Here is a 22015-nt window from a genome sequence, read left to right as displayed (position 1 = left end):
GCACAAAAAAGAGATTTTATTTTTCTTTCACTAAGGGCCCTAACATCCAATTCCAACGGGGGGCCCTAATATCAAATTTCACTTGGCCCATAACGTAACCACTGGGGCCCCCAAGCGAGCAATTTCACCCAGCAGACACTTACTATGTAATCGGTTTTGTTTACTTTTGGCTGTTATGTAATAGGACTTGAGAGATCACTAATCAAGTGGGGAACCCCCGGTCGTAACTGAGGGGGCACACATGTGGGTGTTACATAATGGCCATATAGACATAGGATATTGCATAATACTTTAAGATATTTTCTCCTTCAAGATTTCAATTTCTTTTAAGCCGGAAGTCATTTTTCTCAGCGAACATTTCTTGCCGAAAGATTTTTGTTCACAATAGAATTCGAAAAAGATCCCCCCTTAATGGAACGGAGCTCTAAACATCTGGACCATGAAACCCTTTCTAATACTATGATTCGAGAAATAGATTCTAAGCAGGGAAATAGATTCGATTGCACGCAGGGAGAATCCCCTGTTCGCGCATACTAGAAAGATTAAATGAATTGCATGTTCCTACATGATTATAATAACTGACATGTAGGGTGGAAAATCCATTGCTGAAAATTTTTTATAGTTGAAGTACAACTGATTGTTCAGTAATGCTTTAAAGGATGTTATCAGATAATATTTGGGGTTGCTCTTAAAGCATTTTTTTTTACTAATAAAGTCTTTACCACACATATGGCACTTTTGCGGGCATTTTCATGCAAAGATATTCGTTTACGCTAGAATTGATCAATTATACTTAATGAAAAAATTCCTCATTAGTGTTTCTTCTGATGACTCCTAGCAATTGAGACAACCAAGGCAATATGTGGTTGGCCCTTTAACTACAGAAAAAGCAATTCAAACTCAAAAAATAGAAAAAACAAAACATGAAGAAAGCTTAATATGGATAAAATATAAGCAAAAAACATGAATTAAAGAAAGGCCAATTCTAAGGAGGAGGATTGACAATAGAGGTAAATTTCAACCACATTATGATAATTTTGAGGGCTTTCAATGAAAATCACTCGTGTCTTTGAGCCAAGAATATACACTCCCCGTTGACACGCACCGTTGAATAATACTTTTTCTTAAAATTTCCCATAATCTCGTTAGATGTAAATTTAAGTCACATTAAGATGTTTTTCAGGGCTTTTAATGAAATTACTTCATTTCTTTGACGAGCGTTGGATTTAACTCCCCGTCAGTCGAAAACATTCTTTTAACACCTCCCAGCTTAACTTTAAGCTCTAGAAAATGTTAGTTCAACAATTGACACCACCATAGCAATATGTGGCTGGCCCGTAAAACACAGAAAAAGCAATTGTAACTCAAAAAATGAAAAAAAAACATGAACAAAAGCTTATAAAGGAGAAAATATCAAACAGTTCGTGGTAACGAACTATAAGTAAGGAGCGAGCCGACTCAATAGTAACCGAAACTCTAAAAAACTAAATTTTTATAGCAGCAGATGCATCAGAAGAATCTGATTTTAATGCTGGTTCTAAGTTTCATAAATTTAGCCTTACCCAACAAAAGTTACTTAAGTCCTGAGAAAATTTACCTTATTTCCGAAAAAAGAGGAAAACATCCGGTAAAATTCATAGACATTCTTTCTTTCATTTATGATTCCTTTTGCTTATTGAATGAAAAAATAAGTTTTTTTTAATTGAAAGTAAGGAGCGAAATTAAAATTTAAACGAACAGAAATTATTCCGTATATGAAAGGGACTGTCCCCTCCTCAATGCCCCACTCTTTACACTAAAGTGTTTTATTGTTTTAAAAAGTAGAGTTTTGAGAAAGAGTCAAAATCTAGTGTAAAGAGCAGGGCATTGAGGAGGGGACAGCCCCTTTCATATACGGAATAATTTCTGTTCGTTTTAAGTTTTAATGTCGCTCCTTACTCCAGTTAAAAAAATCATTTAATTTCAGAAATATTTTGAATCAATGCAGTTTTTGATTTTGGCTCAACGTACAAGAATAATTAAAACGAAATTTGCCTTATAATTTTACTTTTTTTTGGCGAAATGGCTTTCTCAAAGTTTCGATTGGGTGGTTTTGAGAAAAAGGGCAGGGGGCCTAGTTGCCCTCCAATATTTTTGGTCACTTAAAAAGGCCACTAGAACTTTTCATTTTATTTATGAACGTTTTATTAGTAATAAATATACGTAACTTACATAATAAACTTAGGTAACGAACTTCTATATTCGTATGTTTTTATTACGGACATGAGAGGGGTTTGCCCCCATGGCAATAACTCGCTTTCTACACCAAAGTTTTATTTTATTCTAATTCTTTAAGAATGATCCCTGAATCACAAAGGCCGTTTAATTAGAATAAATACCTCTTTTGAAATTATTAAAAATACTTTAGCATAAAGAGCGAGGTATTGAGGAGGGGACGAACCTCTTAATATACGAAACAATTTCAGTTCATTTAAAGTTTTAATGTTGCTCCTTACTTTCTGTTGAAAAAACTTGTTTTTTAATTTAATTTCTCATTGTTTTTTTTAAATAATACCGGAAAATCCAGCACCCCCTTCATTGAAATTATCTTCCCAATGATAAATTATTCCATGAAAATATCCTCCCACGCAGGCCCTGACCCTGACCCCCCACCCACCACAGAAATCTCCCCTAAAAACGACAGAGGGAAAAACACACACAATCACACACACAACCATACAAAGTCAGCAAATAATCAATATAAACATCTTTTTCTTTGGTGCCTTTATATTGTGTGAAATATGAAAAAAACTTCGTTTTCTTAAAGAGTTAAAGAGGCTGCGTCCCAAAGTCGAACCTTAAAACGTACAGGAATTAGAAGAGGCAGTTGGGGGGCTGCCGCCCCCCAAACCCCCAGCTTTTAAAGACTCTTTTGTACAGGTTTTTTGTTTTTTTTTGCTAACCCCCCGCTCTTGGCTTGGGAAAGGCCCTCTTTTAATTAACAAAACATTGAAATGAATGAATAATGGAATAACTTCGAAAAATGTTAAACACAAGAGGACAGGAGAACCATTGCGCCGAAACTAGTAATTAGTAACAATGAAGTCCTCCCACAAAAAAAAACCTGTACAAAAGAGTCTTTAAAAGCTGGGGGTTTGGGGGGCGGCAGCCCCCCAACTGCCTCTTCTAATTCCTGTACGTTTTAAGGTTCGACTTTGGGACGCAGCCTCTTTAACTCTTTAAGAAAACGAAGTTTTTTTCATATTATTTCTGTACGTTTTTCTACAATCCATGGTGGATGTAATTTAATAATTCCTGTACTCCTCGTACAGGAATTAGGAGAGGAAATCCCCCCCCGCTTTTAAATCTTGTATAAAATAGAAAAAAAAATAGATAGAATGACCGAAATGTTTCTTTTGCTCATAAGAAGCTAATATTCTGTTATCTCTCAAATGATAAGCTGTCCAGGTGTTATCAAAATTTTTTTGATGTTGTGAAAAAAAACCGCCCGTAAGGGACTTGAACCCTTGACCCGAGGATTAAAAGTCTCACGCTCTACCAACTGAGCTAATAACTTGCATGTGTGTAAATATAACTTCTCAATAGCTTTTAAAAATTTCAAATTAACATGGGCTCTTATGGAGAGAAATCCGTTAATTAAATAGCTAATGGGTGGTTTCTGGAAAACAGGGAAGGAGTTATCGGATCGAGCTGAAATTTCGCGGATAAGCTCCTGGGCCGTAGGTGACCTTAACTTGTGAATTTCAGCCCGATCGGACAACGTTAAAAGGGGTGGGGGGGGGGGGGTTTGGAGGGTCGAAACTTTCGGGGGGTTAAGATTTTCCTACGAAACTTTCATGGGCACTTACTCGGAGAATTCCGCATCGAATGAGTCTTCGTACACCCAGATCCGATGTCGGATGTGACCTGTAGGCGTCTAGGAAAAAAAAAGTAAATGAATTTTAAGTGGCTATGCGTGGTTTCTGGAAAACAGGGAAGGAGTTATCGGATCAAGCTGAAATTTCGCGGATAAGCTCCTGGGCCCTAGGGGACCTTAACTTGTGAATTTCAGGGATGAAATTTTGCAGGTTTCTTAGTTGGAGCTCGGGCTACGAAATGCATCCCTCCCCATCCGTCTGCGACCACTGGAACCGAAGATCGCTTAACATTGTCGTGTGTCGCCTCTTTATAGAGGCACGAGTGTGCCTCCTTGATATAATTGAAATTGTAGTCATTTAGAAGGCTGATGGTTTGCAAAGCAACAGAAAAAAGTATGACATGGTAAAAGACACGTAATTTTCATTGCTATTACCAAATTTTGGTGTGGCATTGTACGGATACACAGCGATACAGATACGCAGCTCAGTGGATGAATTGAGAGTTGGACTTGGACAAGAAGACTAGAAATGGGGGTGGGGGCTATTAGCAATTCAAATTCTGGGGAAGAATTGGGAAGAATAGGAAGAATTCTGGGATCTGGGGAAGGTAAACAGGAAGGGTGTGCGAAAGCACAGGATGGCTGGCCCCCAACCACCCATTGCACTTCCTGGCTGAAGGGCCAAGAAACGGAGATCAGCACCGCCGGTACGGACTGTAAAGTCTAATGCCGTATCCTTTAACTTTTACCTTTACCAATTCCAATTGGATTTCGGAATTTCCTTAAACTTGACATTTTCAAGAATAGTTACCAATTTGTAACTGTCTTGGAAATAATCAGCCTTCAAGAGTCCTCAAAATCTAAGCTGCTTTTGAAAAGCCCAACTTTTAGCAGCAACAATGGCGCCATAATTTGTGGAAGACTGAATTGCAAAATCTTCTGGAACACCTTCGATGAAGGCCGAAAATTTCTTCGATTTTTTTTTGTTGGATGTCCAAGCAAGAATTACCGGCACGCATGCTTAGAAATTCTTCGCCGGCATACTTATCAATATTAATTTACCATTTACCGCGAACTGGTCAAATACTGAAAACAGATTCATGAACACTAATATTAACAATGGTGCCTTTTCCTTTAAAGAAAAACAATAAATAAGATGGTACGTGAGAGACGACAACACGATAAAGTTTTCAACTTGATTGAATCTTAACTAAAAATGTCCTAGAAATTTAATGTCTCAATTTTACACGATGTTGCGTACTACTATATTTTGATTTAATTTTGTCTTTCAATTCTAAGCATTTTGGCTAGGCTGCATAGTTTCTAGAAACTGGTGTTTTTTAATTATCAAGTAATCCAGCGTAATCTATTAAATAGGATAAGAAATGAATACAAAGGATAGTTTACAGGAAATCATGAAAAAGAGCACTTTCTCCTCTTAAAATCATTTGTGGGGAATGTTTACTTACTATGAGTGTACAAAGGGTTAGCCAAGGTGATAGTTGCCCCGCAACGAGACACGGCGAGAAGAGAAATACAAGCTTCAATTGAATTTGGAACACAAAATGCCACACGGTCACCATTTGAAAGTCCTTCCATTTGCAATGAACTTGATACCTTTTCTATGGCGGAAGCAACCTCTTCAAACGTATGAGTCTCATTGGTCAAGGGATTCACCTATTAAGAAGTACTCATAAATTGTATTCTTGAATTAACAGTCAAACTGTAAGTAAATGAAATTGTTTTCGGACACATTTATGTCTTTGGTCAATGAATCATTAGTAATTCTAATACGAGCATTTTCTATGGGATCACTTGCGGCTCATTGATATGTACTGCAGTATTGGCAGGGCCGGGTTTAAAGCTTGGAAGCTTCTAGGCAGAAATGTTTTTGATGCTTCACATTCATACCAAAGGAGGGAGAGTCAGTTTTCCTTAAGAAGACAATCTTTATGATGGTAATTTTTATTTTATCCCAGATTAACATAACGTATGATAGTACTTTGAGAATCAAATATTTGTAGCTTGGAGGTCTTAAGTAAATAAAATAACTCAACGAGGTATTGGAAATAAGTTTAATCCATTAGTAAATAAAAACAGATAAATAAATGTAAGTAGGAGTATTTATCTTCAAAGCCAGTTGATAAAGCCTTCCCCCTTGCTTTGTTTGCGCAGATGTCAATGTCATTTTACGGTATCTCTTGAGTCAGCATTTCCTCAAATTTGAGCAGGAATATTGATATCAATCTATCCTTGCTGATTGAAAATTTTAATTAGTTCTTCGCCCAACGAAGGATTGAGAAGGATCTTTCTCCTCTGCAGTTTGTGGGAGAGACACTATGAACCATTTTTAATGCAATGTCAATGTTTGGATAGATGTCAACTGTACCAGAATGACGCAAAACATTGCTAACACCAGTTAAAGTCATGCTTGTTTTTCTTTCATCAGTACATTGCACCAAGAAGGGTTTCAAATGCAAACATTCATCTACAATCATAGGCTCAAGATCGTCGGGATAAAAACTGATTAGCTCACTTACACTGCATACTTCGTGATTTCTAATTCTTTACTTTTACGGTGCACTCCACGCAGCGGTGGAGTGCACCTGGCACTTCGACGATAAATCACATCAGTCCAGTTTTTGTTAAGAAAAAATCACAAAGTGATAATTTGATAATTTATTGTACCCCTGGCATTGTGCACCCCCTAGGTCAAGGCCTAGTGGGCGTTTTGGTACGTCCAATACCTATGCCAGGATCTGGTAATCCTGGCATAGGTATTGGGCACTGTATTGCGTATTATCTACCTATATGATTATATTTATGACTAAGGAGTACTTACTAAGGAATAACTACTAAGGAATAAAATAACATTAAAACTTAGAGCAGTCTAAACCTTGCATACTTCAACTAGTTTGGTAATACCATAGTATCAACGATCGAGTCCATTTTAAAACAACGCTATCCAAGGAGAGCAAATTTTAGCCCAAAAACTTAATGACCTGTTGTATTGTATAAAACTTAACTCTATTGCATATCTTATTAACATTATATATCATCAGGTGAAAACAATTTGATATCATGCATATTCATTTGAAATAATGTACATTTCTACTGCTTTAATAATATCATATTTTGATTGTTAGAGTCACTTTAAAAATGGCACTATCCAAGAAGGGCTAATTTTAGCCCAAAAACTTAATGGCAAATTGTATCGTACAAATCTTGATGGTGCTGCGTACACTAGTAATATTGCGTTCTTCTACTGAAAATAATTTGAAATCATGCTCATTTCTAGCACTTTAATAATGGTTTATCGGTAATTTGGGTTACTTTAAAATGGCAGGATCCATGGAGAGGAAATTTTAGCCCAAAAACTGAATTTGGTATTTTACTGTATCAAATATAATGGTATTGCATAGATCATTACTATTATATTATACGAACTGAAAATCATTCAAAATCAATGCATATTTTAAATACTTTGATATTGTCATATTATCAATGATAGGGGTCAATGAAATGGTACTGCCCCAGGAGATCAAATTTTAGCCCTAAACTGTAATCACTCATTTTAGCTCTTATTGTAAATGTGACTTTGAGCGGTAATGAACTGTTAATGTTAAGCTTTAATTGACATTTACATAAATGAATATACAATAAAATCCAAAGAAATTGAACTAGCTTGTATTAACTTTATAACTGGTTTTAACCCTTACGAGTGGTAATGTGAATGTGAATTTGAACAACAATAAACTGTTACTTTTGATGTGTAAAAGATTTAAGAGCTATATACATATGCCATATATCGAATAGCATCTCATTTTTGGAAAAGGATCTTAATTTACCCCAATGGATAGTCGGGGGTCAAGCTGAATAAACCCGATATATTTGACGAAAAACCTATTAACAGAAGCGAAAAGGATAGAAAATGAACTTGTATTATTTTCTTACAATATTTCTCTTATAAGAAATGTGAAAATTGTTGCCAACTCTTAAAGAGCTATTGGAAACTTAATCCTTCAACTCCAAATGGACTTCGTAAAGAGCAGCTCAAAGCTAGTATTCAAACTTCTATGCAATATGTTACAAACAAAACAGAGTCTGGGCAATTTTTTAAAATCTTAAAGAAAGAAAGACAAGCATTTTGTCTAAAACAAGAAAGGAATAAATTAGGGAAAGTAAAGCACACAAAAGGCACTTCTGCTAAGCATTAAACAAGATAAAGGGAGAAATGGACAAGGAAACAAAGGTGGGTTCGAGCTTAAAAAAGATAAAAGATGAAATACGAAAGATTAAAGGGGAAAAATTCCCATTTGTTGAAACTGAAAAATGGTTGAAGATGATGTTGTAGAACAAGTTAATCTAGTGATGAAATTAAGTTTAAAAAGTAAAGAGAGAATAAAAGAATTAGGAGATTATGAAATAAACCTGGAAAAATAGTTGAAGATAAAGGAGAGGTAAAACAATTAGTGGAAGATTTTTATAAGCTAATTTACATATTGCACAGACAAGCACTTGATTGCCATATGGATTTCTTGGCAGAGTTTTAACTGACTGGGAAACTATAGTCCGAAGAGAGTGTGTTGATCTTTGGGGAGATAAGCCAATTGGAAGCGGTTGCGGAAGTGGAATTCTTCTCGGAGATTGGTGACCTCTTTACTCTGGTAATAATAAACTACGTTGAACAAGGTTATCCAGAGGACGATGTGAGGATGATCTCTCCTTTTAATGTAGGTGATAGCATGGCTCTGAAAAACTGGAGGCCAATCTCAGTTCCAATTAATGATTACAGAGTAACGTCGAAGCTACTAACTAAGGAAATGGAAAAAGTGGGGCATGGAATCCTAGGAGGATATCAGTGCCAAAGAAAGAAGGCCAAGCATGTAATAAACTTCTTTAATAACTTGTTTGAGTGTAGAGATGAGGACTTTATAAATCAATCAATGAATTATCACTCTATGATAAATAATAAGGTATTGTTCATAATTTATTTTTTATAGTATATGAATGTGGTTAAAGTATATCATTCAGTTACAATAGTGATATTGTAGACTCTAATGAAGAAGATTGTTGGGTTTGACCAACAATCTGTGATATGGTACTAAAATTTATACAAGAATCCATCGGTGGTGGTACACATTAATGTTTACTGAAACTTGAAAAGGCAGTGCGGTAACATGATTCTTTCGCCCCGAATTAGCTTGAACTCTGAAATAGCCCCCTTTACAAATATGTGGAGCATTAAATCCGGGATATATCCTTAGCTCATACATTATATCGCTAAAATCATTGGCCGTTGTAAATCATGGATTGTTTCGACCTGGGAGTGTGTTTGGATGACAGCGTTTGGGTTGAGGGGGCCGAGTCAGTGAAAGTCTTGGGTTTACTTTTGAGAAAATGGTAGATGTGAAAAATTTGTGGAAACAGAATGTGCAAAAACTTGAATGTTTATTGATAGCTCATCAAAGAACACGTTTTGTTTCGATGTTTGAGCGGATAGAGTACTTAAACCCCCATGCTTTTCCACTACAGTTTATTTGCCGCTGGCTTTCAATGTCGACAAAAAAAATTGGAAAGAAGGCGGAAAGAAGCATATTGTGATTTCTTCGGAGGGAAAACCTGGAAAAGATTAGTATGAAAATGTTGTATGTGGTAAGAAAAGAAGGGGGCCTAGGTACGATAAATTTTTGAGAGGTGTGCAAGTCATTATCAGTTAGAAACTTTTGAGAAATGATCCGCAGCGAACGTATCGACCGTGACATAATAAAAGGATTGGCCCTACCGGTGATAAACAGCGAATATGATGAACTTACGAAACGTAAAATGATCAAAGAGGTGCCGGAGAAGTTTCACGAGGTGATATGGTGTATGAAGAACTTAAGGGTGGTGATGGAAAAAATCTGAAAGGAAAAAGGGAGTGGATGGATATTGACAGAAAAAGAAAGAGGAAGTTGACTTTATTGGAAAAAAAGTCCTTTGTATATTTTGTCGTATGATAAAAGGCTTAGTGTACCAGCTAGACATTTTGTGAAAAAAATTCATATTTATGTTTATCCGTGATGCACTGCCGTACCAAGACCAAGTGTGCCGTTTTGCACAAGAAGATGGCTCGAAGTGTAAGCTGTGTGACGAGATAGAGACGACTGGCCTGGAGCATGAATTTTTTCGAATTAATGTATAACGATAAAGCGATTTCTTAAGGTATTTAGCGACCTTGGAGTGGTTTTGAATTCTAAGAAAGATAAAAAACGGTTTATTAAAGCGAATGTAATAATTACAGAAGATGAGACGGAGAGCTATTGCGTCAATATTGATGAAGATGTTCGAGTTTGTTTGGAAAAGAAGAAAATAGAGAGAGAAAATTGAGTTAAGAAGGTTTGGTCTTGACTGTAGGAAAATATAAGTTTCTAGGGGAAACGAAAAGTGAAAGGGGCAAAAGGATGGAAAGTGTTGTAGAAGGTCCGATTGGAATGTGACTCTATAGGAAAGAGTGAATTATGTTTGAGAGAATTGCCAGTTGTTTTTTTCTTCATAAATTTGAAAAAGGTTCTTTTCATTGTTTAAATAGTAGCCAAAGGAGAGTTTATATAGGAAAGTTGATTGGTAAATCTAGACTGTGCTATCGTTATAACTCTATTATTTATTCTTTTTTTGTAAGTGTGTAAATCATTTACTTAAAAAGAAAATTGTAATGATCGAGATGTTTTTTTTATTTTTATTAATCAAGTTGATGACTGTTTCATTATTTTCTTTTTTTTGAGAATAATAGGTTTTTCTTCTTTTTTTGCGTGGGAGGCATGACAGACCACTGTTTGAAAAAAGTCTGAAATTTTAAGAAAAGCCACCGTAAGCCGTATTCTTCTTGTTGATGGGAGGACGTCTTTCTTTAACGTCTTTCTTTAATTTCTTTTTAAATATATGTGTGTTTCCAATTTGACTGCTATCTAATAAAAACAAGAGCTAAGAGTTCATATGGCACTTGTGACGAAAGATCGGATCCGGTCCGCCTATGTCAATCACACATCTAGAGCTTGTGCTTAATCTCGAACTCGCCAAAGCATTAGAAATCCTACCTACTCCCCTAAAGAGATTGGATCTGACCCAATTATGTTAATCACTTATCTAGAACTTGTGCTTATTCTTCCCATCAAGTTTCATCCCAATCTCTCCACTTTGAGCGTTTTCCAAGATTTCCGGTTTCCAAGATCCGGTCCCCCCCCCCGAACCCCCAATGTCCTCGGATCCAATTCAAATTGAAAATGGACCATCTGAGACATGATATATTTCTATATATCAAGTTTCATTAAGATTCTATCACCGATTCGTGAGATAAACATACCTCAATTTTCAAAGTTTCCCCTCCCCCCAGCCCCCGCCACCCCCGAGATGGTTGAATTTGGGGAAAAACTATTTTCAAGCGAATTTTTGCAGGCCCCTGACACGCCTACCGATTTTCATCGTCCGCCAAAGAGAGTGGATCCGGTCCGGTAATGTCAATCACGTATCTAAGACTTGTGCTTACTCTTCCCACCAGGTTTCATTACGATCTCCCCACTTTAAGCGTTTCCAAGATTTCTAGTTTCCCCCTCCAACTCTCTCAATTTCACCAGATCCGGTCGGGATTTGAAATAAGAGCTTTGAGACACAAGGTCCTTCTAAATATCAAATTTCGTCAAGATCCGATAATGCGTTCGTAAGTTGAAAATACCTCATTTTTTCAAATTTTTCCGAATTAACCGTCTTTCCACCAGCAAGCTACTCTTAAGAACAACAATCATTTTTTTCATCAGTAAATAAAATTCTTCTCAACTATCTCGTCTGATCACCCCTCCCCCAGATGGTCGAATCGGAGAAGCGACTATTTCTAATTTAATCTGGTCTGGTCCCTGATACACCTGCCAACTGTCATCGTCCTAGCTTATCTGGAAGTGCCAGAAGTAGCAAAACGGATTCCGTTTGGTATCCGAACAGCATCTTCCAATTACAAGACTATCTGCACAGCTCCATATTCGACATACGCAAACAGTGAGGTCGGATTTTTCGCCTGACATCGTCTGTGCTAAGGCTTACAATACCCTACCGTTTGAACTGAGAGGTAGGAGCTCCCATGGTTCTTTCAAAAAGAGAATAAGAAATTATCTTGTTTTGAATTAGTTTAATTTAAACAAAGATTCTAACGATTTTAGCCATTATTGAGTTTTTTTGCGTGGGGGTTGGAGTGGTTTGCTCCTGGATGAAGAGGTGGGGACTTGTAAGGATGGTTTTGTTGGTAGGGGCCATGATTGTATCGAGGAGTGGAGGGAGAGCCATAGTGTATATTTATTTTTGAGGTAATAAGGGACTCAGCATGCATTTTTTGCATAGAGATGAGAGATTATGTATGTTATGAAGGTTATAATTTTTCTTAATAAACCCGAATGAACTAAAAACTGAACTGACAGACAGACAGACAGACCGACAGACAGAAATTGCAATCGCTATTTGTCAATTGGTAAATACCAAGTGCCATAAAAACAGATGACGTCTTAGGTTTAAAGTGTTATTTTTTAAACCGAGAAGAGTGGAGGTGAGATTTATAAAAAAAAAAATAAATAATAAACATCAAATAGCTTCCGTAACCAAAACCCAATATTCTGTGAGCCTTTAAGCCCCAATGTTAACAGATGTGACCATGATCATAAGAATTTTGCACATTACGAAACTTACACACAGATTGAGTGTACACTGCACACGGTGGGTGAATCTACACTACTGTGTGGATACCCCACTAATGTATGGCCTCTTTCATAGCAATGATAAACCCTTGTACATCTATACATAAGCAAACTTTTGTGAAATCGTACACTTATATAACTACTAGACTTAATTTTATTCTTTCTTTTCAGACGCCTTGCTCTATGTGTTTCCCCTCAATGTAACACAATAGCCTTTTGTTTAGCTTAATGCAAGCAAGCTATTGGATTTTTTGAGCAGAAACGCATTTTTTTTTTTTTTTTGAGCAGAATTTTATTCTTTCTTTTGCAGACGCCTTGATCTATGTGTTTCCCCTCAATGTAATTTTGAGCAGATTTTTCAATGATTTTTTGAGCAGAATTTTATTCTTTCTTTTCAGACGCCTTGATCTATGTGTTTCCCCTCAATGTAACACAATAGCCTTTTGTTTAGCTTAATGCAAGCAAGCTATTGGATTTTTTGAGCAGAAACATGAGTTAAACGTTAGAAAAGGAATTGGGCTTAGCCACAGCTGGGTTCACCCTAATCTAATCGAATCTTCAACTAGGAAGGGGAAGTGAAAGAGTCTGACCTCACTTCAAAGGTTCTCAGAAAGAATCAGTTCACCAAAGGGAAGAGCCATTTTGACCCCCAAAAACATCCAACCGAAGATTTTTCATTGAGAACTATAGAATCTAGGGTTTTCGATTTCTAAATAAAGCTCAGAAAATTAAGATCAACAAGTGCAACTCTATATTATGAGCAAACATGGTGTGTGTAATGACATCACACCACAACTGCTATTCTGAAATATTTTGAATCTCTTAAGAATTCTTAAGTAATCGTAAATTCTAGCTAAAATAATTAACAGTGCAAAAGCAGTTTGCTGCTGGATTTGATGTTTTAAATAAACAACAAACTTAAAGTTCACATTGATAGCTAAAGGTCAAAATTATTTTGTCAACTTTAGAACCAAATTTAGTCTAGAACCATAGCATTCTAGAACCATAGCATTGGAAATTTCAAAGGTAGACTGGTTTTGGCCATTCGCAAAAAAATTTCCATCAACAAAAGTGAGGAATGATTTTGTAAATTCAAAACACTTGAAATAAATAAATTAAATTCAGAGTTACAGTAATAAAGTTATTTTTCACCACCTGTCCGCTAATTTAAATTTACAATAAAGTTTTGATCTTCACAAAAATGTATCTATTGTTTCTCCTTATGACGCATCGAAGAAATTTTTTTTCTTCTTGGAATGCTCCCAAAAAAATAAAAGTAATAACAAAAATAATAAATAAAATTTTTTTACTTGTTTTTAAAAATTCAAAATAATAAATATAATTTTTGTAGCTCGTTTTTATAATCGACTAAAAATTGGAAAAAAACATTCTCAAGAATCTACTAATATAAGTAAAAAGGAGAGGTGCAAAACGGAATGGGTTTTACAAAAAATAGAATTCAATTTAACCTAAAGTATAAATGAAAAAGTCGGTAAGTTGAGGAAAACCAGTTAAGAAGAAGTTATGTAAAGCCCAATCCGTTTTACGTTCATGGATTCTCGACAAAAAAATTAATTTCTATTTTCAGTCGATTTTAAAAACGAATTACAAAATTTTATTTATTGTTTCAACTTTTTAGTCTCCTCTAAGGCTAAAAATCCTGTAGGACTAAGGCTGTATTCAAGGTTACAAACCGTAGTAGCTTTACTTTATCTAAAGAAGTTACTTGCAGTAAAATCCACCGGGAACGGTTGTGAAGTAGCTACCGGCTTATTAAGTTTGTGAGGGTATAATCCAAAGAGTACGGGCAAACTGATATAAGTTACAATACTCTTTGGTATAATCTTCATTACTTTCAATTGTATTCATTGCCCTTTCCGTATAATTTAGTCTCATAATATTTTCAATATATTTCAAACTGATATTAATAGCAATGATGATAATGATGCCCAGTTACTCCGTTAAAGATGCTCGTTAACTTATTTTAGAAAAAGTTAATAATAAAAAAGCGAATTCAAAGCTACTTTTCTGTTATTCCAGCTACCATGAAACGTCAGCTGGAAGAAGAAAAGCTACTTTTTTGTAATTTTTTGGATTTGAACCTAACAGTGCGTTCAAGCATCCCTTATCCAAGTAATACGCATAATGTTAACTTCCCCGGATGTAATCCGTAAAAGATAGCAACTAGTACTTATTCGACAACTTGTCAATAGAAACCCTATATGCAACTAGGTGAATAACAAAATTCGTCACGTGTACTCCACTGTAAACAGAACTTATTTAGAGACCCCTGATGATGTGCCACATTTCATAATTTCTGCCTCGGCATATAATTTCACATGTTTTGTTTTCCATTTTTAAAATGATTAAATTTTTGTTTATATGTGTCTTTGCTTATTGTCAGTTTTCCTGCATTTTTCAGGGTTGGCAGGTGTAACTTATCCAACAACTAATCCATACCGTTTCAAGTTATAATCGTAATAACCTCTACGACATGTAGCCTACGTCTTGTGAAACGCCAAAACGCTAAGGATTGTTAATCAGAACTGTCGCATTAGTAATCTTGGACTGCTCTGCAGATTTCCCACCTTCAGTGCGAAACTCCTTTTTCAGCACTATTTCCTTATATGTAGTACTATATATGTAGTACCTATATGTAGTACTATATATGTAGTACTTATATGTAGTACCTTATATTTAGTATATGTAGTACTGTAGCATGTGCCACACTGAATGTAGAACTTTTTCTTTTAGATGGGCAAATTGAAAATATGGACAAAAATCCAAATACAGAATGCATCTCAAATAAAAATATAAACATTTTTTATGCATGGCAATAATCTAAGAATGTTTAGATATGGGATATGCGTGTGCGCATACATTTTACCATTCAGTGCTCCGATCAGATCAGGATATATTTTTACTCCTTTACATCAAAAAAGATTAAAAGTTGACCTAAAACTAATCTAAGTAAACTTAAACGAATAAAACGAATTTAAGCGCAAAACATTTTTTTACTGTAGCACCAAAAATCGCAGCGTAACACACAAATTTGAGCAATTGCAGCACTTTAGGAACTGACCGTGGAGGCATCCCTGTTGCTCGGACACTCAAGCACACTATAAAAGTAGCTCAACATTCAGAAGTGGTCTAAAAATGGCATGCAAATTTAACAAACCTATGTCACAAAAATACAAATGAAAAGGTGACAGAAAACACAAGTCGGTAAGTTGAGGAAAACAATCGAAAACATGGTAAAATGATAATTGCAGCATTGTCTATACAGTAGGGTTGACTGTATGTAGGGTTGACAGTCCGTCTGTATGTATGACCTAGGAGCTAATCTATTGGTGCATTTTGGGAATTGTTTTATGCTACTCGTATTCCAAACTTTAATGCAATGGAGGTTAAGGCTTTTTACGACATCAAAAGTAGGTCCGAAGAAGATCTGTATTTATTCATAAGGGTATAGAAAAGATTTTAATGATGGTGTTGATGTAAGGATATCACGTCGTGAAAAAAGTTGGGTTATTTTTTAATACCAAAAATAAGCATTAGTACAGGGACACGTGCACGTGAGTCGATTGTCTCACAAGTGGTCTTCCGAAATCTGCAGAGGGAAAGCGTATTGATTCAGGTATAGTTTATTTGTAAGCATTTTGTGGAACAATCTATTTTCCAATTTGGCCTAAAATCTCAGGGGTAATGTGTTGGGTGAACATGGTTACAGTATGAAAAACGAACAGAAATTCAATAAAACAATACATTTTATATTATAGTTCCCAATATAAAAATAATCTTACAAGAGCTATTGCATTTCCATGTTCCACAATGGAATCGAAAACCAATGTTGCAAACGGTACCTCTGGGGGGTCAGAGCAAGTCATTTCAGTTCTTAGAATGTCCATATCTGAAAAAGAGAAACTTGTGTCAAAATACATTCAATTATCAATAATGGACATTTAAACCCCTATAACAAAGCAGAGCTAAAACTTATAGGCTTGATTATTTTTTAATTCTTATATACTAATGATAAAAACTTGTTTTAGAGATAACTACAATTTCCGAATGATTTATAATTACGACGAGTTGACTGGTTTCATAAGTCATTTCTAACTCATTTAAAATTAAAATGATTGATAAAAATTTGCCTGATTTTCAAAAAAGCAAAGAAAGATTGCTAAAAGTAAACCAATCTTAATTAAAATTTCATCATTAGCCTCAGATTATCAGAGAACCCTACTGTAGAGTTTTCAAGCTCATATATACATTAATGTGGAATTCTGCATTTTTTTTTCTCAGAAAAAAGATCACGGACGTGTGTTTATTTGTTTGCTTAATTTTGTTGTTGTTTTTTTTTCTGATGATCCTAGGAGATTGAATAGGGCTCATTCGAGCAGATATAAAAAGTTCTGGTCAAGGCCGTATCCAGTGTTTGAACCCCCTTCCCCAAAATGTTAGTCGGACTCGTAAAAACGTAACAAAAATGAATATAAACGAATTTTGATACGTTTATAAGGTTTTTGTAACCCCCTCCCCTTGAAAAAAATCTTGGATACGATTTTGGTTCTAGTGCCTATTTTAAGCGACCAAAATAATTTGGCCAAGGGAAAATGGCATTTTCTGCCACTTTATGGCACTAACGACGATTTTGCTCCAATGAGGAACTAGTTGCCATCGATTTGCGATTCTCAGATAGTCAATCAGTTTGAAAATATAAAAAAAAATATTTATTGAGCTTCCCTGTTGCAGAAGAAGTAATGCCACAAGGTGGCAAGTTCTTTCCTGAAAAGTCATACAGTTCATAAAGGTAAAATGATTAGTATAGACATTTATCTTGATGATTGATTTAGCTATGTCGTCTCACTTGATTTTTCACGAAATTAAATTAAAAAAAAGTTTTTCTGACTAAAAGTAAGGAGCGACATTAAAACTTAAAACGAACAGAAATTACTCCGTACAGGAAAGGGGCTGTTCCCTCCTCAACGCCCCTTACGTAAGTTGATTAGGGAGTTACGTTTATTTGTACTAATAACAAGAGCTAAGAGGTCATATGGCACTTGTGACGAGGCGAGAAGAGCTAAGAGCCAAGAGATCATATGGTATGAGCTCTAACAAAATTCTATGAATCAATAGATTGATTTAAAAAGGAAAATACGAGGCTTAATGCCGGTCAGGATTTAAAATAAGAGCTCTGAGTCACGATGTCCTTCTAAATATCAAAATTCAAGATCCGATCACCCACTCGTAAGTTATAAATACCTAATTTTTTCTAATTTTTCCTCACCCTTTAGCCCCCCAGAGGGTCGAATCTGGGAAAACGACTTTATTAAGTCAAACTGTGCAGCTCCCTGACACGCCTACCAATTTTCATCGTCCTAGCACGCCCAGAAGCACCAAACTCGCCAAATCACTGAACCCCTCCCCCCAACTCCCCCAAAGAGAGCGAATCCAGTACGATTCTGTCAATCACGTATCAAGGACATTTGTTTATTCTATCCACCAAGCTTCATCCCGATTCCTCCACTCCAAGTGTTTTTCCAAGATTCCCCCCTCCAAATCCCCCAATGTCGAAAGATCTGGACGGGATTTGAAATAAGAGCTCTGAGACATGAATTCCTTCTAAAAATCAAATTTCATTAAGATCCGATCATCTATTTGTAAGATAAAAATACCCCAATTTTCATGTTTTCCAAAAATTCCGGTTTCCCCCTCCAACTCCCCCCAATGTCACAGGATCTGGTCGGAATTTAAAATTAGAACTTTAAAGCACAAGATCCTTCTAAATATCAAATTTCATTAAGATCTGGTCACCCTTTCGTAAGTTACAAATACCTCAATTTTCAAAATTACCCCCCCCCAATTCCACCAAAGAGAGCAGAGCCGGTCCGGTTATGTCAGTCACGTATCTTAGACAGGTTTACATTCTTCCCATCCAGTTTCATCCTGATCTCACCGCTTTAAGTATTTTCTAAGATTTCCGGTCCCCCCAACTCCCCCCCCCCCCCAATTATGCTTGATCCGGTTGAGATTTAAAATAAGAGATCTGAGTTACGAGGTCCTTCTAAATATGAAGTTTCATAAAGATCTGATAACTCCTTCGTAAGTTAAAAATACGTCATTTTTTCTTATTTTTCAGAATTACCCCCCCCCCCCCCCAACTACCCCAAAGAGAGCGGATCCGTTCCGATTATGTCAATCATGTATCTGTGACTTGTTCTTATTTTTCCCATCAAGTTTCATCCCGACCCCTCTACTCTAAGTGTTTTCCAAGATTTTAGGTTTCCCCCCCTCCAACTCCCCCAATGTCATCAGATCCGGTCGGGATTTAAAATAAGAGCTCTGAGACACAATATCATTCCAAAGATCAAATTTCATTAAGATCCCATCACCCGCTCATAAGTTAAAAATACTTCATTTTTTCTATTTTTACGAATTAACCGGCCCCCACTCCTCCCCCCCCAGATTGTCAAAGTGGGAAAACGACTATTTCTAATTTAAGCTTGTCATGTCCCTGATACGCCTGCCAAATTTCATCGTCCTAGCTTACCTGGAAGTGCCTAAAGTAGCAAAACCGGGACCGACAGACCGACAGACGGACAGAATTGGCGATTGCTATATGCCACTTGGTTAATACGAAGTGCCATAAAAACGTTCGTAAAATTAAAAGTTCTATTTGCCTTTTTAAGTAATCAAAAAATTCGAGGGTAACTAGGCCTACTCCCCTCTCCTTTTTTCTCAAAATCGTCCGATTAAAACCATGAGAAAGCCATTTAGCCGAAAAAAATAAATTAATATGCAAATCTCGTTTTAATTATTCATGTACGGAGAGCCAAAATAAAAACATGCATTAATTCAAAAATGTTCAGAAATTAAACAAAAAAAAGTTTTTTCTAACTGAAAGTAAGGAGCGCCATTAAAACTTAAAACAAACAGAAATTACTCTTTATAGGAAAGGGGCTGTTCCCTCCTCAACGCCCCGCTCTTTACGCTAAAGTTTTTTACTGTTTTAAAAAGTAGAGTTGAGAGAAAGAGTCAAACTTTAACGTAAAGAGTGGGATAGTTATAGTGGGATAGATAGTTTGCACCAAAGGCCCGAGAATTTCGATTCTGCCTTGGCCCAACACGTGCACAATAACCCTCACCACTTCATTTTGTTTGAAAACACTTCTATTATTCAGAGGTCCTTGTCGAAACATTTGCTTGATTTTCGTCTTCATATTTTGCTACTGGATGACAAAATTCTCATTTTCTCAACTATTTGATTTTTTTCATTAATTATATATTTTCCTTTCCTGGTTTCTCACAAAACATTGAGCTTTAAATATTATAGGAATGTGTTGAAGCTTGTCTTAAGTTTAATATGGTTCTTTACTTTCCTTTGTAAAACTTCTTTTCTGGATAGTTGTGTTGTAATTAATGTTTATTAAGGGCTTATTTTTGGTTTATTTTGATAATTTTAAATATACATTTATAAAACTATGGTATAAATTAAATAAAAAAAACAAGTGTTTTTAACTGAAAGTAAGGAGCAACATTAAAACTTAAAACGAACAGAAATTACTCCGTATATGAAAGGGCCTCTTCCTCCTCAACACCCCGCTCTTTAAGCTAACGTTTTTTACTGTTTTAAAAAGTAAAGTTAACAGAAAGTGTCAAACTTTAGCGTAAAAAGCGGGGCGTTGAGGAGGAAAAACCCCTTTCATATACAGAGTAATTTCTGTATAAGCATCTATATTAAGCATCTCAGACATAAGATCTTTCTATATATCAAGTTTCATTAAGATCCGACCACCCGTTCCAAGATTTCCGGTTTCCCCATCCAACTCCCCTCAATGTCACTGGATCTGGTTGGGATTTAAAATAAGAGCTCTGAAGCACAAGATCCTTCTAAATATCAAACTTCATTAAGATCTGATCACCCATTCGTAAGTTACAAATACGTCTTTCTAATTTATTCAAATTAACCCCCCCCCCAAACTCCCCCAAAGAGAGCGTATCCGTTACGGTTATGTCAATCACGTATTTAGGACTTGTGCTTATTTTTCCCACTAAATTTCTGTTTCGCCTCTTCACGTTTCTAAGAATCATTATTGGGCCTTCTTGAAGAAATTGACTTTCTCTATGCTGTTATGATTTACAAAATAAATGTAATTGACACACATATAACATAAACCTTACCCAATTGTAGCAACGAATCATTATTTTGAGTGAGAAGTCCCTTAAAAGTTCAAAGTCTTATCTGTATTACCCCTGTGAAAAGCCATTTAAAGATAAGACAGGGGGTGCGTTTAAATGCCTACATTCCATTTTGAACTATACCATAAAAGGCAATAATTGTTTTTCAATGCCAGTAAACTAATTATGGAATATAGTAGCTTAAAAAACAGTGAAAAGTTGAATTTTTCTAAGGTTATAACTGCGTTATAACCTTACTACTAATATACGTTATTACTACTTACTACTATATACTACTATACTACTATATTATATATACTACTATATTACTACTTATTACTTACTACTATATACGTTATTACTACGTATATAACTGCGTTATATACAGGAGGGGGGAAGGGGTATAGTTAGGGATCTCAAAATAACTTCCCGGGATATACTTTAGCCTGTAGACACATCCCTGAAAGTTTCAATTCTCTAGCCCAACAACTTTCCAAGATAGCAAGAAGTCAATGGACTAGAATTTTACCAAAAAAAATTTAAGTGGAATCCACATACGAATCGAGAAGGAGTAATTTATGTGTTAGTATTTTGTTTAAACAATACAGCTCAAACTTTGGCGCTACTATTTCACATTTCCAACAAACACCATGGTTTCTTTGGTGGGTGGTAACACAAATATTTTAAACTGCACTTTCCGGTTTGTTTTCTGCTATAAAGGAATACAGATCAACAACTGAACAACGAACTACACACGATATTATTCTCCACTTATAACACTTGTACTAGAAAACTGGTTGTACAGGAGTTCTCTCCAAAACAAGCATATTACCAGATGTTTACAATTGCGAAGAATTCATTATCGCTAGTCATGGTTTTCTTGGTATTTGTGATAACTGAAACATCTTTGAAGAGCGTAGATACCTCCTACTTCTGTTATATTTTCTCTACCTTTTTTCCTTTTTCAATACATTGCGTGGGTGTTATTGTTTTTCTTCTCTTTGTATTTTGTACGGGTGCTTTTGAGGGAATTCTTTAAAGAGAGAGAGGGAGCGAGAGAGAAAGAAAGAAAGTTTGCTAACTCGCCAAATAGATTAACAACCCCTCCCTATCAAACAGTTCGTGGTAACGAACTGTAGTAAGGAGCGACCCGGCTCAATAGATACCAAAACTCTAAAAAATCTGCTTCCTCATCAACGCCCCGCTCTTTACGCTAAAGTTTTTTACTGTTTTAAAAAGAAGAGTTGAGAGAAAGAGTCAAACT

At 35.8% G+C, this 22015-nt stretch overlaps 1 protein-coding gene across 3 annotated transcripts in view; it reads right to left on the bottom strand.

Moving 5' to 3' along the window:
• LOC136029461 (uncharacterized) overlaps window positions 1–21536 on the bottom strand; it is a 93240-nt gene extending 71704 nt beyond the window's left edge. Inside the window, exons 1-3 of one of the 3 annotated variants that reach the window (XM_065707877.1) lie at window positions 21451–21536; window positions 16377–16484; window positions 5326–5533 (exon numbers count right to left, since the gene is read on the bottom strand). In XM_065707877.1, coding sequence (XP_065563949.1) covers window positions 5326–5533; window positions 16377–16481 — 313 coding nt within the window. In that variant the 5' untranslated portion in view covers window positions 16482–16484; window positions 21451–21536. Of the gene's footprint in view, window positions 1–5325; window positions 5534–16376; window positions 16485–21282 lie in introns of all 3 variants that reach the window. The other 2 variants (XM_065707876.1, XM_065707875.1) reach the window with 2 other exon arrangements.
• Between the last annotated feature and the right edge of the window lie 479 nt (window positions 21537–22015).

Source organism: Artemia franciscana, chromosome 7 (assembly GCF_032884065.1).
Source record: "Artemia franciscana chromosome 7, ASM3288406v1, whole genome shotgun sequence".
Classification (NCBI taxonomy): Eukaryota; Metazoa; Arthropoda; class Branchiopoda; order Anostraca; family Artemiidae; genus Artemia; species Artemia franciscana.
The sequence above is the reverse complement of the archived record's forward strand: the minus strand, read 5'-3'. Positions and strand labels throughout refer to the sequence as shown.